Source organism: Aspergillus foveolatus (assembly GCF_047715535.1).
Source record: "Aspergillus foveolatus strain CBS 279.81 unplaced genomic scaffold BDW70scaffold_1, whole genome shotgun sequence".
Lineage (NCBI taxonomy): Eukaryota > Fungi > Ascomycota > Eurotiomycetes > Eurotiales > Aspergillaceae > Aspergillus > Aspergillus foveolatus.
The window spans coordinates 1,387,466-1,403,618 of record NW_027396065.1 but is presented as its reverse complement, the minus strand read 5'-3'; the positions used below and the strand labels follow the sequence as shown (position 1 = coordinate 1,403,618).

Genomic DNA, 16,153 nt, shown 5'->3' with positions numbered 1-16,153 from the left:
AGGCTCCGAGACATATTTGAGACACGGTGACACGCTTCTATCAGTGCTACTTTGTATAACATGGTTGTCTACCATACTGCTTAGTGAAGGATGAAAATATGCAAGTGAGGTAGGGATTTCATGATCTGAGCACGAAATTTATAGCATAGTTGAGGACACGAAGTATATAAGTTCTCCTAAATGGTTTGTTGCGCCCCACACATACTCCGTAAGGCTGCTACCATATAACTTCAAATACGGAGTAGTCACTGAGATATCTCAGGATCAATAGAGTGCCAATGCCAGTTTACTCAAAAGAGAAGAGGAGCAAGATAAGTAACAAGCAGCTAGTTGACCAAAGGGTGAGATCGACGCAAATTCAGACGAGTATATAGCCGCTGTCGAATTCCTACCGCCGTGCCAATGGTATACCGGATGTGCCTCGTCCCATCCAAGGGACTACAGAGCCATAAAAATGAGATACCACCGTGTAGGACAGGGATATGGAATTTTGGTTATGTATAGAGATTTAGGTACAAAGGCTGGAACTTGGAAGACGAGTCTAACCAACTTAGGACTATCACCGCCCAGACTATTGGCAATATGCTCACATGACAGGCGGTGTCTGATTCGCCCCACGGCCTGCCCTAACCCACCCACAGTGCTAAGCGAAGCGCACCTCCATTTTCCCTTGTCGAAGAAACATTTCAGCCGACCGATCGCCAACCAACGAAACCGTCCGACACACCTCACGAATCCGTCCCTCGACAACAGGTGCATACGGAGCCAAAATGTCTGAACACGGTGAAGTCGAGGTCGATATCCCCGCCGGGGTCTACAACTCCCTGCCCAAGGATGCTCTCGCGGAGATGGGAACCGTGAAGCTCTTCAACAAGTGGAGTTACGAGGATGTTGAGATCAGGGACATCTCCTTGACGTAGGTGTCCCCTTGTGTTTACTGCGATGCACAATTTTTCGTTTGCGAAATATGGTCGGATTGCGTTCAGTTGGGAGAGAAATTGAAGGGATGCAGACGGGCAACTGAATCGCAAGGGAATAGCATGGGATAGAGGATTACACAGTACCATCGAGGGTGAACGCGCGCTGACCTGCAATTGCCTACAGCGACTACATCCAGATCCGTTCTCCCGTCTACCTGCCTCACACCGCTGGCCGCTACGCCGCCAAGCGCTTCCGCAAGGCTCAGTGCCCCATCATCGAGCGTCTCACCAACTCTATCATGATGAACGGCCGCAACAACGGAAAGAAGCTCATGGCTGTTCGCATTGTTGCCCACGCTTTCGAGATCGTACGTGTACCCACATATGGCAAACTGGCTGAGGGTTTGAAAAATGGATCAGAAAACTGACTTGATATCAGATCCACATCATGACCGACCAGAACCCCCTCCAGGTCGCCGTCGATGCTATTGTCAACTGCGGTCCCCGTGAAGACAGCACCCGTATCGGTTCCGCTGGTACCGTCCGTCGCCAGGCCGTCGATGTCTCCCCTCTCCGCCGTGTCAACCAGTCCATCGCTCTCCTGACCATCGGTGCCCGTGAGGCCTCTTTCCGCAACATCAAGAGCATCGCTGAGTGCCTTGCTGAGGAGCTTATCAACGCCGCCAAGGGCAGCTCCAACTCCTACGCTATCAAGAAGAAGGACGAGCTTGAGCGTGTGGCTAAGAGCAACCGGTAAAACGGTTTTGTTGGGTGTATTCTCCGTTTATGGTCCTGTTTCATGCTTACTGGAGTGGACGGGGAGTTTCTGGGATTCAGTCGTTTTGCAAACGTCTGCACGGCTGTATATACCTGCACAGTCACGAAAGGGAGTGAGATCCAAAAAATATGAGAGAATCGGACGGCTTTCCTCCAGTAGTTTGGATGCGACCACGAACATCCCTATTAAACGAAAATTTATTCCCTTTTCTGTCTAGCCAAGTTATCATTTCTGAGATCCCAATGAAAATGATACAGTAGAATAATGAACTCAAGAAGTCTTCTGTTCAACTGCACTTAAAAGAGTCAGATTGCTGTAATTAAGCCCTTAAATTATGAAAAAATGGATAAATGTCCAGGGCGCAGACCCTCCGACAACGTTATCGATACGGTCCCAGACTGAAAAAAAGTTGCTTCTTGGCGCAACAACCTCGATCTCCCAACACATCCTTTCTCGACCACTCCCTCTAATTCATCAGGGACAATACCTTGAAATTCTTTTCTTCTCAAAAAAATGGTCAAGAGGAAATTGGGGGCCCTGGAAAAGGTCGAGGCTGATTTGTATGTATTCCTCTTTACGTTTATCACCGCCGCCCGACCCCAGAGATTTCATCTGTCGCTAATGAGTATAACTCCTCCATTACAGGCCTAATTTGCAACATAAAATCCGCAGAGACCCGAAGTGAGTTGTCGCGTGAAAAGCAGCAAGATTAAACATGAACGTATCCTGACCATTCCTTCTCCCCAGGTCCTATATCGAAGATTTCCGCGCCCAGCACTATCAATATGAAAGTCACCGGGAAATTTTCATGGCAGCGCCCTCATCCGCCACAGACACAGGTCTGATCTCGCTGCGTGAACTTATCGACTTTATTGCCCATGTTGCAGACTGCTACCCCGACATAACGAAGGATTTTGGCCAGCAGCTCATCGATATGCTGTCGCAGCATCACCAGGTTTTGGAGCCGGAGCTGCGAGAGAAGATCGTGGGGAGTCTCGTACTCCTACGGAAGAAGGATTTGCTTGATTCCACGACGTAAGGCTTCTTCACCAACTTCAAAGTAAAAGTCAAGGGAACATTGCTAATACGGTAGTGTGGACGTATTAGGTTGCTTCAGACTCTATTCCCCATCCTTATTTCGACGCCCAGCAAGACGCTACGCGCCTTAATTTTCCAGAAGATATTGATGGATCTCCGGTCCTCAAATGCCAAAACCACGAACCATAAGCTTAACCGGACTATGCAAACTGTTCTTTTCAACCTTGTGACCTCAGACCGTACCTCGTCGAAGGGGTTATGGGCTATCAAGCTTACGCGCGAGCTCTGGAAGCGGCAGATTTGGACGGATGCTAAGGCCGTGGAAGTCATGAAGGAAGCGTCCTTGGCGGAGAACGAAAAAGTGATTGTTGGCGGAGTCCGCTTCTTCCTAGGTGGAGATAAGGAGCGCGAGGAGATGGAAGAGGAGAGTAGTGACGAAGAAGTCATCGACCTCGGACGGGTCAAACACCAAGTCGGAATCAACAAGAAGACGAAGAAGAAGGCGCGCGCTATTGAAAAGGCAAAGGCGACTGTCCAAAAGCGAGAGCGCAAGAAGAACCAGCCTCATCCCCTAAATTTCTCCGCCCTGCATCTACTCTACGACCCGCAAGGATTCGCCGAGTCTCTCTTCGCAAAGCACCTCCAGAGCTCCAAGTCCAAGCTGAACCTAGAACAGAAGCTCATGGTCTTACAGCTCGTGACCCGTCTTGTCGGTTTGCACAAGCTTCATATCATGCACCTCTACTCTTATTTCCAGAAGTACCTTACGCCTCGACAACCCTCCGTCACGTCCTTCCTAGCATCCCTCGCCCAAGCATCTCATGACCTCATACCACCAGACGACCTGGAACCGCTCGTTCAAAAGATTGCGAACGAGTTCGTCTCAGAAGCCTCAGCATCTGAGGTAGCAACTGCCGGTCTGAACGCGATCAGAGAGATCTGCGCGCGACAGCCCCTCGCAATGAACGAAACCCTACTCCAAGATCTTGTCATGTACCGCAAGAGCAAAGACAAGGGTGTCGTGATGGGAGCCAGAGGTCTTCTAAGTCTCTACCGAGACGTCAATCCGGAGATGCTCAAGCGACGAGACCGCGGCAAAGACGCCTCCATCAGCCTCCAACACGGCGAAAAGAAGGAAAAACGGTTCGCCGCCCAAGAGGCCGGTGGAATTGAAGGCATTGAGCTTTTAGAGCAATGGAAAGAGGAGGAGCGCAAGAGGAGGCGAGCCGAAAAAGGCCTAGCAACCGACGACGAAGACGACGAAGAAAACGAAGACGAAGACGAAGACGAAAATGACTGGGCTGCCTGGAACGTTGAAGATGACGAGGACAGTGACGACTCTGGTGGCTGGATCGACGTCCAGAGCGACGTCGAAATCGACCTCAGCGATTCCGAAGACGACGAGCGCCCCGCGAAGAAGGCAAAGCAAGCTGATGAAAAGGAAAACAGCACTGACTCCAAACCCCCTCCAGATACCAAGCCTGACCCTAAGAAGCCCAGCCTTGCAACAACCCGCATCCTAACCCCCGCCGACCTCGCCAAACTCCAAGAACTCCGGCAACAAGCTGCCATCAACGCCCTCGTCCCAGGCCCTAAGCGCCGCGGTGCGACCTCCGAGAGCCGACACAAGGAAGACCCCCTCACAGCAGCCGAGATCGAAGGTCTTGCTGCCCTGTCCGCCGGGAAGAAGACACGCGAGGAACGGATTGCGCATGCTAAAGAGGGGAAAACAGATCGCTCCGAGCATAAGAGTGTGACTGCGAAGCGCAAGGAAAGGAAAGAAGAGCAAGGCAAGAGTACGACCAACAAGGAAAAGGCCCGCAAGAAGAACTTCCTTATGACCCTGGGCAAAGCAAAGTCTAAGGGAAAGCGTAGTTTGGTCGAGACTAGGGCTGTTTTGAGGGCTCATCATGAGCGGGCGAAGAGGGGTGGCAGGAGGGGTAACAGGTAACTGAAATATCCGTGATGACATCAGTTATTGTTTGCTTGTTTACTGGGCTGCGCGGCATCATTCATGTTAGATTTGGTGCAAAATATATACCTAGATCCGATCTGTCCATGCTCGAATCTCTATACTTTGTACACTATCACGCGGACACCATCTCTCGATTGTAATCGTATATTTTCTTCTACCGGGCAACCAACAGTAGGCCGCATCTATGAGGCAACTCGCTGAACTGCCGGCAATGCCTCCAGCCATCTCGTTGGCGGCCAGGCTAGCAATTCTTGAAATACCTCAGGCGTCCACATCTTTAATCGACAAAAGAAATCGGTAGTTGTTCCCTTGCCTGGATAGCCTTAGAGTTGGGAAGGTTCATAGATTTTGACGCAATCTCTCCAAATCTAGTTCCTACAAGTTCGAATAGGGTAGAAGTGAGAGCGGCCCTAACTTCCAGAGTTGTCCCATCGAGCATGAGCATGCGCCGCAAAACTTGTTGAAAACGGTACAGGAGAAAATACGCCTGGGTAAGAATACACCTACCCGTGCATGTGATGCATTGTCTTAAGTGAAGATAGAGATTTGAGTACGGTAACCGATCAGCTCAATACGCCAGCGCAGCCGTACTTGCAAGATTAGCTGTGAGCAAATCTGCTGAGAAACCCCTCTCTAGGGATCCCTATAGGTAGACCTGCCTCAGACCTCCTTCCTAAGTTTAAATGAAGCGTTGGAGGAGCTTAGCAGACTGGCTTGCCGTATCCTTAGTGCATCTCAGACCCGCCTCACCCGACCTGCCTCTCGAAACCACATAAGTGGGAATAAGGATAGGGGTTGGCTTGCTCAATTTTCAGGTCGACTTCCATCGCGACTCGAGCGTGGGGATAAAGCGCAGGCATTAGCCAAGGTCGTAATAACAAACTCAAGGGCTTGGGCCGTGGTCAGCAAAGCGAACATAAAATCTTCTACCACGGCCAGAAAGACCTGAGCCTTAACTGGGGCTGCACCAGATCGATCGATCACGGACAGCGCTTTCTGGCAACAACTAGCATCTCATACTCGGCTAATCCCACATCCTTAAAGCTCAGCTGCGAAAATGGCGAGTCCCGAAAACAAGCCTCGTAATCAGCCCAGTCGGCTCTTGGCCCAAGCCACAGGATCATTTCGGTCCCCAGTCCGTAGAACTCAATGTATTTGGTGACTAGCTTTGGTTCACGAGGATAGACAAACATCCACGCTATGGCGTCAGAAGCACGTGGAAGGAGATCCCATGTCCCGCTAACCACATACATATCCTGCTCGGCGATGTAGAGGTTCACGGAGGAGTTGACCTCCACCCCTTTGATGAGGACATTGGGATGCCGATATGCGAGCAGAGCTTCTAGAAGGCCGGCGCCGCTGCCGATGGAGAGGGTAAAGTGTGGGGTGGTGGGGAGAAGCGAGGCCAGACGATTGATGAGGGGGCTGGACAGAGCTAAACAGCAGTTGGGGAATGCAGTGGGACTGGAGGAAAGACGGGATGAGATTTGGGGGAGGTCCATGGTGACGGTGAGCTGTTAAGTGTAAATTCGTGTGGTGATAGGTGAGCTCTGGAGTAGGTTTCCAGACTTCGTAACGGGCGGAACTGAAAATTGATTCTGGCGCGATCCGCGTCTTCGTCGCGTCTCCCGCGCCTTTAGCCCAGCCTCTTCTCATTCTTTCCCCTCTCCCCAGTCTAGTTTGACCTCGATCTTTACATTTATCTCAGACTTTCTTTGACACTCTCCACTCCTGCACTCCAACATCCCCTTACTCCATACTGCATACCGCGTACTTTGTACATTCCTCCGAATCCTGCGGATCCTCCAACCACGAGCACACAGATTTCTCGCTGGACAGTGTGCATTTCCACCTTGATACAACCACCATGGCTTCAACCAAACCCGACCTCTCCAAACGCCGCCGCTTCCAACCACCCATTACAACCTTCTTTACACCGTCGACCGATCCCAACGGCTACCACCCGCCTTCGAACCTCTCCTACAACCATTACTCAGCCGTCACCAATTCCCCCACACCCGTCGTGCCCCCCAAAGTCCAGGCATCGCTTCTATCTGTCGGAATGCGCGTCCGCAAGGCAATCGCCGATGGATACAAGACACATCAAGTGAAGGCTGATAAATACACCACTTTTGCATGTGATCATAGCAATGATACACTCAAAACAATAAGCACAACAACCATTTCTACTACAAGCTACAATGCGTCGTCTGCCCGCTCAGAACTTGCTCCTTTTTGCGGCGTGAGCAAATCGAATGAATATACTACCACTACTCCTCAGCCGCTCCCTTCCGCCTACTACGACAACCACATACCCAGGACTGACGAAGACGATGCGTTTTCTCTACCTCCTAGCAGCCAAGAATCCATCGACTCCGCTCTTACGCCAGAACCTGCTTTTTCACAAAAGAAGCGCACCCACCACGACTTCGATTTCGACTCTTACGAAGATGACTGCGAAGAAATAAACCCGCTACATCCTGATCCTGCAACAAACATCAGTGGACGAACGATCCTCTCCGCGACATCCACCTATCAACGCCGCACTTTGGCGGCTCAGAAATACAAGCCGATGCATACGATGGATCTCGATGATTTTGAGGAAGCAACCTTTCTACGTCGACCGGAGGAGCTTGATGATATGGACACTGAGGGCGAATTTCAGATGAGGCGCATCTAGTCCATGATCCGCTCTACTATTGTGCATTGTCAGAGACGCCTCGAATGTCGTCATTGTTAAACACTGCTGGTTCCAGTGATTGCCAGTTCTTGAATTTTTAATGAAGTGCGGAGACTTGATGGAGTAGGCTGTCAGGACCTTTCTCTCAGCATTTTCTGCTTCCTTTCCTGTTCATTATTTTCATCCAAAGCATATGTATAATACCCAGATAGTTGTGGCCTGGCTTTTTGTGCCAACACTGTATTACGAATCCGGCATTTCTTGATAGAGCTGTATGAATAGCAAAAATTGATTGTCCATGATTGGCTTCCGTCCTAGGAGAGGAGCCCTGTGATTCGTTGAAATGATCGTAATGCATAAATTGTTTCTATATCGCATACAAGCAGCAAGATTTGAACACTCGAGCCGAGAGTCAAGACACCAATTTCCGTCGTAACAGGTGGGTGTTTAGTCATTTATAAAATATCTCCATCAAGGGCACCAAACGCCCACCTCCTGATTCTATAATTACAACTCATCTTTCTTGTTGTAGTTTGGCTTTTCGTCTTGTTTATTTTCTTCAGTATCCTTAGCTTCCTTCTCCTGTACCGGTTTTTCGGCCTTGTCTTTCTTTCCATTCTTCTTCGTGGACTTGTCGCCAGATGACTTCCTGGCCGCTGCTGCGCCCATCTTTTCATAAATGCGATTTGAGATTCTCTCGAGGCGCTTGAGGTGGGCGTCAATTTCTGCCACGGTTAAGGCGGGATCGTCCGTCTCATTCAGCTTTTCTTGGATGGCAAGTCGGGCTTCCAGCCATGAACTAGCGGTTTCATACGTCTCTGAAAGACTTGCCAAGTCAGACGGTTGAAAGACAGAGTATTTAAGGGGCGCAGGCGTTGTAGCACTTTTGGCCGATGATGTTTCCGAAGCTGAAGTGCTGTAGGCGTCATCTTCCAGATCACCGGCGTCGGCCGATACTGAAGGTGTCGACGAGGATGTTTCTGATTCACTAGTGGTCGACGTGCTAGCTGCTGCGAGGCTGGAAGAATAAATATCTTCGTCTTGCTGGATTTGCTTTTCCATAACACTTATCACCGTTTGGGCGTTCTTAAGTGACTCCTGTAGGAGTTGCACACGCGCAGGACGGACAGCGTTCTCCTGTTTTCTCTTCAATGCTGGTTCGACGATCTCCTTCAATGACTTCAATTTCTCCTTGAACTCTGGTGTCTTGGCATCTTCACTGTCGTAGATCCAATCACTGGCAGCAGCCACTCTTTCAGTGAGGGCGGTTAAGTCATCCGCTTTGAGCACCTTTACAAACTCTTCCTCCTCTGCGAGATCCCGACTCCTATAGATATATGACTCCAACTCATTCAGGGCTTCTTCGCGAAGAATGCGGTCACGGTCGGAGGCGTCAAATGCAGCGAGACGGCTTTGGATGCGCTCAAGCTCGGCTGGAGATGGAGCAGGAACACCAAGCGGGAACGTTGTGAAACTGATGGGGATTGTTTCCTGCCGTGGCTGAGACGCGGCTTTCTTGGTGTCTTTTGCAGGGTCCGTGGTTGTAGCATCATCGGCTGAAAAAGATGTGGAGGCCTTGGGCTCATCGGCCTCCAAGGTGACAGACTCATTTGGCTCTCCATCTTCTCTGAGAGGTACCTGTTCATCCTTCTTCGAACCTAATCCAAAGAACCCTTTGACATCCTCGACAACACTTCCCAATTTAGAATACTCCACTTCACAGCTCACAAACCCGCTCGAAACTTCAGGAAGTCCGTCGAGAGGGCTAAGCCTGATTTGAAATTTCGTAGTAATGTTGGCAGCTGCGCAACCAAAACTTTCCTTCAGTTTGTCGACAGATGCAGTGAGATTTTCTGTCTTTACTCCAAGAACAGGTACATCGACTACGTCCTCGCCAGTCGGAACCTGTTGGTAGAAGCTGAACTCGAAATCTTCTAGGTTCTTCATTGTGAGCTGCTTCTCTGACCCAACTTGGGAAGTGGGAGTAAACAGCTTTTGCTGCCTTTCCCTGGATTCGGAGGACCACTTGAGGACAATAGGGTAGCCGGACGATTCGATAGCGCGAATTTCTTTAACGCGGAAGCTAGGACTGAGACCGGCTCCTTTGAAAGTAGCGCCAAAAACGGCAGCCTCATCAGCATTGACATTTGTTCGTATTTTCTCCGACCCTCCGCAGACTCTTTCTAGTTCCTTCTGAACAAATGGGGTACGGATTGAACCACCATGTAGAATGACTGAATCAATGTCGTTCAACTGTAGCCCAGCAGCTGCCAAGGCCTCCTCAAGTGGCTTCCCAACACGAGCGATATACTGCTCTGCCAATTCCTCGAACTTAGAACGGGTCACGCGGTACTTGAAATTGACATCTTCGTCGAAGAGACCTTCAAAAGAAGCGCCAGTTTCGGTGTTGGCACTAAGGACCTGGCGGACTTTTTCGGCATCTTTCCACAATCTTGCCATAGTCTTCCCGTGAGAGCGCACATCTGCGAGACTAACACGGCCCTTGAGTTTTTTGTCACCAAGGAGTTGAGAGAGCATATCACCAACGATTAGGTCGTTCAGAGAGTCGCCGCCAAGAGTCCTGTCCGACCCTGTTCCCAGGACCTGGACCTCCTGGATGGTTTTGTTGAACTTTCCAATGTCCTTGACTTTGCGGCTTTGGAAGCGGAGGACAGTGGCAGTAGTGGAGCCAGCGCCCATATCATACACAACGTGGTACTCAGGTTTCTCCCCATCAGAAATGCTTGGGAAGGTTCGGCTCATCGCGTAATTGAGTCCAACAGCAAGGCCATCGCTGATAAGCGCGTCGACTTTCAATCCGGCCAGTTCAGCAGCTAATTGCATACTTCTTTTTTCATCCGCAGTATAGAACGCCGGATATGTGATAACGGCATCTCTAACATCCGATCCCTTGCCAGCCAAATTGTCAGCATTAGCCTTAATCTGCTTGAGTTGCATTGCCAAAAGCTCCTCGATCAAGAAAGCATCTTTCTTTTCCGCCTCGCCAAGTCTGTTGCTTCGGAGGCCAATGGTGCCCCTTTCAAAAGGAGCATCCTCCAATCTCAAAGCGGGGAAGCGTGCCCGGTATGTCTCTATGAGTTCGTTCATTCCATCGTTGAAGGGGACTCCCAGCAGTGTCTTAAGGTTCACGTAGACATCGTCTGGGTACCGCGCAGATAATGCAAGAGCATCACCTCCATAGAACCGTTCCGGAAACAACGCATCGCTTTGCCTGGTAGGTTTGAATGCAACAGCAGCTGATTCTTTGCGCTTCGAGTCCTTAGTGAGCACAATTTCCAGCGGAATCCCTGGCTTGACAAGCGCCGCCTTCAAGTATTCCGTGCCGACATCGATTCCGAGGACCGCTGAACCCACGGCAGACGTTGGAGCGGGGAAGCTTAGGAAGAACAGGAGAAATGGGAGAAGTGCGAGGGAGAGAAGAGGAGACGACGAAAAAAGTTGTAGCGGGTTATTCGTTCTTCGTCGGCCACCGGGAGCCATTTTCCTTTAGTTCCGCTGCTGCAAGACGACAAAGGTGATAAGCAGAGTGTCACAAAATGACGAGACTGGTCCTGGTAGCATACCTTTGGAGCAGTCGGGAAAAAATGTAAAACAGACAAGACGCAAGCAATAAGCGAAATGGACAGCCGACTCTTTTGTGAGAGAGTTGTAGTAGTCAGTGCTCGAGTCGACCAATAGATTAGCTGTAAATCGGAGAATAGCACTGTAAAGTTGTAAAAAAGGTGCGGCAATGTAAGGATAGCAAGGTCAGAGGGAGTAAGGGAATCAAGTAGTGAGAGATGCCATTTGGGACAGAATCCTCAGAAAGATACTGGCCACCTGGCAGGAATTCTGTTGACAGCTTGGATTATGGATGCGAAGCTGAGCGTAAGGCCACCGCTTCCCTCAAAGAGGCCACGTTGGGTGTTTGCATTGTTTACACCGAGGACTATACTACGAACGATGCAAAACAAGACATGGAGTAGATCCAGCTCTTGATTTCATTTCACCATGAGTTTATTGCTATGAAGCTTTAATCATCGTCAAAATCAGAGTCACTTATCCAGCCGGTCTCGTACGACTCCCGGATTTCTCCTAATCCGTTAACAAGATTCTCCCGCTCATCCACAGATATGACTCGGCTTGCCACAGACTCTAAGTTTTTGATCTTTTCAGCTGTGCGAGTGGATGTCGTCAGTGCGGCAATAATGCTCAGTTTGTTTTCGGGCATCGGCAAGGTAATCATGTCGCTAGGGAAGCTGTCAAGTAATGGGTACTGTAATGGCGTGTGGAATCTAAACGGCAGGAACGCATAAGTCAGCATCCCCCCCCAAAAAAGGAGCACGCCGTTAAGCAACTCACCTATGGAACATTGGCTCTGAATTGTAAACCCGCATTTTCCTTACAAATCCCAGGTCTGCTTCAGCCAATTCTTCCTCTATATCATCTGGCTCGACACCTCGTAAGACTTGCAGCTGATTGAGAACGTGCGATTTGTTGCTGCCTGAATCATACGTAAAATCCAAGTCAAATTCGGTTTTTACCTTTGGCCCTGACTCGCAGGATTCGACCTTATTGGGTTGTTTTGACGCCTGCGTTCGCACATTCCTATGGTCCTTCGCTGGCGGGACAATTGAGGCCTGTAGCTCAAATATGCGCCGAGTGCTGTCATCGCCTGCTAACAAGGACTCGAAATTCTGGTACGGCCGTAGTCGGGTTGGAAGAGTGATGCTTTCCATGGCAATGCTGATCAATGCCGATGTGTACCATTCAGAATTATTGTCGACCCGTATGGTGCTCGGTAATCGACTGGGAGGATCTATAATGGGCGTGTACATCGTCGCTTCAGGCGACATAGAGTACACTGACCGAGCTTTGTTTGTTTCACGTTTCAATTTGCCAGTCTGTGAAGGCCGTCACGTATTAGCCATCTTTCCAGGTAATTAGACCGGTGTTTAGGCCGGTTATATGACTTACTTGATGAGTCCTTCTGCCATCCTCAATGGCCCACAGCAGGACGGCCTTCTTCCCGTATTCATCAACTAGCCTGTCCACATATCTGGCTGCGAAGCCACCCCAAGCATCATCAGATGAAGTGAATATTTGCAAGGCACGTAGCTGGTCACACTCTTCTGCAAATGAACGAACGTCCCGATCGAGCAAATCATGCTCCTTGTCGAGCTCGTTGAAAAGATCCTCCCCAAGGTTCCAGTCTTCAAATGGCATGATTACGGAATTGAGCTCATAATCATTGAGTTGCACAATTGAGCGGGGATGGTAAAAGACTCTATTGTAGTCAGACCAGAATCGAACAGTCTCTGACGACAATTGAGGTGCTGGGGTTCCTGCATCAAGGCTCTTTTGATATTCACTCAGCGGAATTGGAGCTAATTCCTGCCGAATCTCTTTACCGTCCCTACAAGTAGATGAGCATCATTTGGCCCTACCACAGGTGAAAGCGCATTCAGGCGGGGAAGCTCACCAGAGGCCCTGTCCGGGCGCTAAATCCTCAGTTAGCTCGTACAAGGCATTATTCTTCCGAAGGGTACCAAATGCCCCCTTCAGATCATATATCAGCGTCCGGGGCATGTATGTTTCACTCCCGTCTGCCCCAATGCCTGGGCGAAAGTGGACGTCATGGTCTACAGGAGACTCCTCTTGTCCGTTGTAAGTAAAATATGACTCCTGGGCAAGACCTTTAGCTTCCTGCAGTATATAACCGGATATCTACTTCAGTGCCATGTGGACTCACCTGGAGGTTCCAGAAATGGGTCGCCAGATAGTTTGCGCGCTGCCCCAGCTGAAGCGTCAAGATCTCGTGCATGCTAAAAACCACACTACTTTTAGAGTCATTGACACGGCGTCAAAAATCTTCCTATGAGAGCAAAAGAAGCCCGCAGAGCACTGCCATGAGTAAAACAGACGTACATTCTGAAGCACTATAGTTTCAAGAAATGAAACAAGTATCGTGAAGTAGATCAAGTCTCGGTTCGGTTCAAGGCCGATGTTAAGCACGGGCCATGTTAAATCACGTGGAGCGCCAAGGAAAGCCGTCATTTTGGCTTGGGTGCTGTTTGTTTACTGCGGGTCGGGTGTGTTGTGCACCGCTGAAGAAACATCACTTCTCCCCACATCTTTGGCACTTTCTTTCCGCACATGCTTCTTCTGCATTGGTTTTCAAGCTTAGTGTCATCGTCAATCCAGCATAGGTACGCCAATACGATCTCAATCCATCCATACGGCTATGGATTCGCCGTCGAGCACCCGGTCCAGCCCATCGAAGGCGCTCAATCCCCTATCGCCGGAGCGCATGAATCAGCAAACGATACTGAACTCACCCTCAACTGTGTCCGATACCCTGCGCATGCAGCGTAAGAGTCAACGAGGTCTTTCCGATGTACAAGCTAGAGTCGCATATCTCAATAATTTGTCTCGCGGCGGTAGTCCGGTAGGCACTTCGGGATCAACTTCGACTGGAGGAGCAGCGGCTCTTCAACGAGCTATACTTGGGCGTGAGGAAGCCGAGTCAGCTTTAGCACGCGTCTCTTCGCAGCTTTCAGAGGCCCAGTCTCGGGAACTCCGCATCAGCGAAAGACTTGAGTCACTGTTGGAAGAATTACAGAACGCCAAAGAACGCCAAGCCCACGAAAGACTGGTGTTCGAGAAAGAAATTCGGAAGGCTCGTAAAGAAGCTTTCCGCGCTGGCTCCGCACTTGTGAAAACACAAGAGGAACTAATGCACATGAGAGCCGAGGCGAAGGGACTAAGTCAAGAAGTCCAGTCTGAGCGAGAAGCAAAAGAAAAGGCCAAACAGGAAGCTTTTGAACGCGCCTACGCCATCGCAGGTCTGACAGAGGAGCTCGAGGAGATCAAAGGCAAATTACGAGCGGCAGAAGCAAAGAATCAAGCGATTACCCTTCAACACGCACGAGCTCGGGAGATCAGAAAACAGGAAGTCAACAGAATGTCCCTGGCAGAGGGAGATCTCGCCTTGTTGATGACGCCAAGCCCTCGAAAGCCTAAGCGACCTTCTGATGCCCTTGGTGATGAGCTTGCACAGGGACCTACGCAGGAATCTGCAAAGCCTAGCCCTCCCGCCCATCAGGATACGCCCCCAAAGAAGCTAGTAAAGCTATCTGACCCCTTATCTCCGCGATATCCACATCAATTCGAAGAAAACCCCCCTCTGACAGTACAGGAGCTTGTTGATCGATTGCAAATGGAGCTTAGATGGGAAAGAAACGAGAGAATCAACGCAGAGAAAGACGTTGAATTTATGCAGCTTCAATGCATGTTCAAGATGTGCGCCTGTCGCGAGTTGGAGAACCTGGAGAACGAAGCTCAGGCAAGGAAACAAGAAATGACAGCTCAGAAGCAGGAAGCTGAAGAAACGATGAAGGATTGTGGTATTCCCGAAGAGAAATCTCATCAACAATCGAACGGCGAGCCTACCAGAATTGAACCTAGAGATAAGGAGGACCGGCAAGAACAGGTTCGGATGCAAACGCAAGAACGGGAGGCTCTGGAAGAAACTCAGCAACAGGAAGTGCAGGAGGAACCCCAAGAGAGCGAATCCCAAGAAGAAGAGATCAAGGAAGAACAACCCCGGGAAGACGAATTCATGGACGAAGTACAAGAGGAAGTCGGTGAACCACTCATCACATTCTCACCTGTTACGGGTACTTTCCGAACAGTGCCTTCACCAATTCGATCACCGCACAAGCAACTTCAAGACTCCAGCCTTCATGGATTACGAACTTCACCTTTGAAAATCCAAACTATACCGGAAGCCCACTCCTCTTCCGCCAGCCCTGGCCAGAAGTATGAATCCCTTTCACATGAAGTTCTGTCTGAATCAATTTCTCAAAGCGAAGCTTATTTCAGAAATTTGACTCCAGAAGCTCACCCTTCTCCAGTGGCCTCTCACGCGCAGCGGCAGACAGAATACGAGAACGTGCATCAAAATCACGTCGATCATGTGAATGAAATCCACAATGTCAAGCGAATTCCCCTGCGCAGTGGCGATGAAGCCTCGAGTTTGTCCGTTGTTGCTCCAGGCACACCCATTAGTCGGGAACAAGCATTGGCCCAGATCAGAGCTCGACGAGGTCGAACTAGCGAAATGAAGAGGTCTGTTAGCGCTAGCGACGCTGGCTTCCGCGCGGGCGGGCTGAACGTCACTCCGGCGCGGTTGGCGCGGAGGATTCCCGGTGTTCAGCACGCTACAGATCCGCGAGGTGACGGTGTCAAGAAGAGTCGCAGAGACATGAGTGCTCCAATGAGGGTGTTACGATAACGGCCATTTGTTTAAGTATGATGGGCTGAAGCGGACAGTCAAATACTTGTGCCTTGAGATGACGTTTATGCCTGGGCAAGTTGTTATAAGAGCTATCTCGAGATACCCCTGCGTTTTGAGCGACATGGCGTTTTTGATTACTGCATAAACAAAGGCATTTTTCATCCTGATATTTTTATCCTTTTTGTCCTTTTGGTTCCTTGGGAAGGTTAGATTCTTGCTCTTGCAAGCCTTTCGGCGCTTGATAGGGTATTTTGTGTTTGATGTCTTCATTGTATATCCTTCTTGCCCAGAACATGCATGTATTGTCCCAAGGTTTGCCGGACAGTTTCTTTAGACACACGATGATCTCTCGTATTTCCTTTGTTCTGCATTTACTATTTGGCGTCTCTCTATTCAGCTTCGGTACATATTTTTCAACAACTCCATTTAGGTAAAAATATTGATACTTGCTCAGACCATGTAT

At 49.8% G+C, this 16,153-nt stretch overlaps 7 protein-coding genes across 7 annotated transcripts; 4 read left to right on the top strand and 3 right to left on the bottom strand.

Annotated features, from left to right (window-relative positions):
- The first annotated feature begins 700 nt into the window (after window positions 1-700).
- On the top strand, window positions 701-1,973 carry BDW70DRAFT_126327 (40S ribosomal protein uS7). The gene is made up of 3 exons (XM_073735071.1): window positions 701-916; window positions 1,105-1,288; window positions 1,360-1,973. Exons 1-3 carry the CDS (start codon window positions 771-773, stop codon window positions 1,675-1,677), a joined length of 648 nt encoding a protein of 215 aa, XP_073601420.1. The 5' UTR covers window positions 701-770; the 3' UTR covers window positions 1,678-1,973.
- A 203-nt stretch (window positions 1,974-2,176) lies between these two features.
- On the top strand, window positions 2,177-4,709 carry BDW70DRAFT_6411 (SDA1 family protein). The gene is made up of 4 exons (XM_073744451.1): window positions 2,177-2,258; window positions 2,344-2,379; window positions 2,446-2,733; window positions 2,806-4,709. Exons 1-4 carry the CDS (start codon window positions 2,212-2,214, stop codon window positions 4,685-4,687), a joined length of 2,253 nt encoding a protein of 750 aa, XP_073601419.1. The 5' UTR covers window positions 2,177-2,211; the 3' UTR covers window positions 4,688-4,709.
- Window positions 4,710-5,691: 982 nt separating this feature from the next.
- BDW70DRAFT_155271 (uncharacterized protein) lies at window positions 5,692-6,213 on the bottom strand (the record flags this gene model as incomplete). Its single annotated transcript, XM_073740013.1, has 1 exon — window positions 5,692-6,213. The coding sequence occupies one exon, from the start codon at window positions 6,211-6,213 to the stop codon at window positions 5,692-5,694; it is 522 nt and encodes a 173-aa protein (XP_073601418.1).
- Window positions 6,214-6,368: 155 nt separating this feature from the next.
- On the top strand, window positions 6,369-7,674 carry BDW70DRAFT_126323 (uncharacterized protein). The gene has a single exon (XM_073735070.1). It carries the CDS (start codon window positions 6,579-6,581, stop codon window positions 7,389-7,391), a length of 813 nt encoding a protein of 270 aa, XP_073601417.1. The 5' UTR covers window positions 6,369-6,578; the 3' UTR covers window positions 7,392-7,674.
- Window positions 7,675-7,754: 80 nt separating this feature from the next.
- On the bottom strand, window positions 7,755-11,215 carry BDW70DRAFT_126322 (Hsp70 family protein). The gene is made up of 2 exons (XM_073735069.1): window positions 10,976-11,215; window positions 7,755-10,910 (listed from the first exon to the last, which is right to left on the bottom strand). Exon 2 carries the CDS (start codon window positions 10,890-10,892, stop codon window positions 7,899-7,901), a length of 2,994 nt encoding a protein of 997 aa, XP_073601416.1. The 5' UTR covers window positions 10,893-10,910; window positions 10,976-11,215; the 3' UTR covers window positions 7,755-7,898.
- A 209-nt stretch (window positions 11,216-11,424) lies between these two features.
- Window positions 11,425-13,215, bottom strand: BDW70DRAFT_165646 (misato family protein; the record flags this gene model as incomplete). The annotated part of the gene is made up of 5 exons (XM_073741794.1): window positions 11,425-11,686; window positions 11,754-12,295; window positions 12,369-12,807; window positions 12,874-13,076; window positions 13,144-13,215. 5 exons carry the CDS (start codon window positions 13,213-13,215, stop codon window positions 11,425-11,427), a joined length of 1,518 nt encoding a protein of 505 aa, XP_073601415.1.
- An 875-nt stretch (window positions 13,216-14,090) lies between these two features.
- BDW70DRAFT_126320 (uncharacterized protein) lies at window positions 14,091-15,805 on the top strand. The gene has a single exon (XM_073735068.1). The coding sequence runs from the start codon at window positions 14,128-14,130 to the stop codon at window positions 15,685-15,687; it is 1,560 nt and encodes a 519-aa protein (XP_073601414.1). The 5' UTR covers window positions 14,091-14,127; the 3' UTR covers window positions 15,688-15,805.
- The last annotated feature ends 348 nt before the right edge of the window (window positions 15,806-16,153 follow it).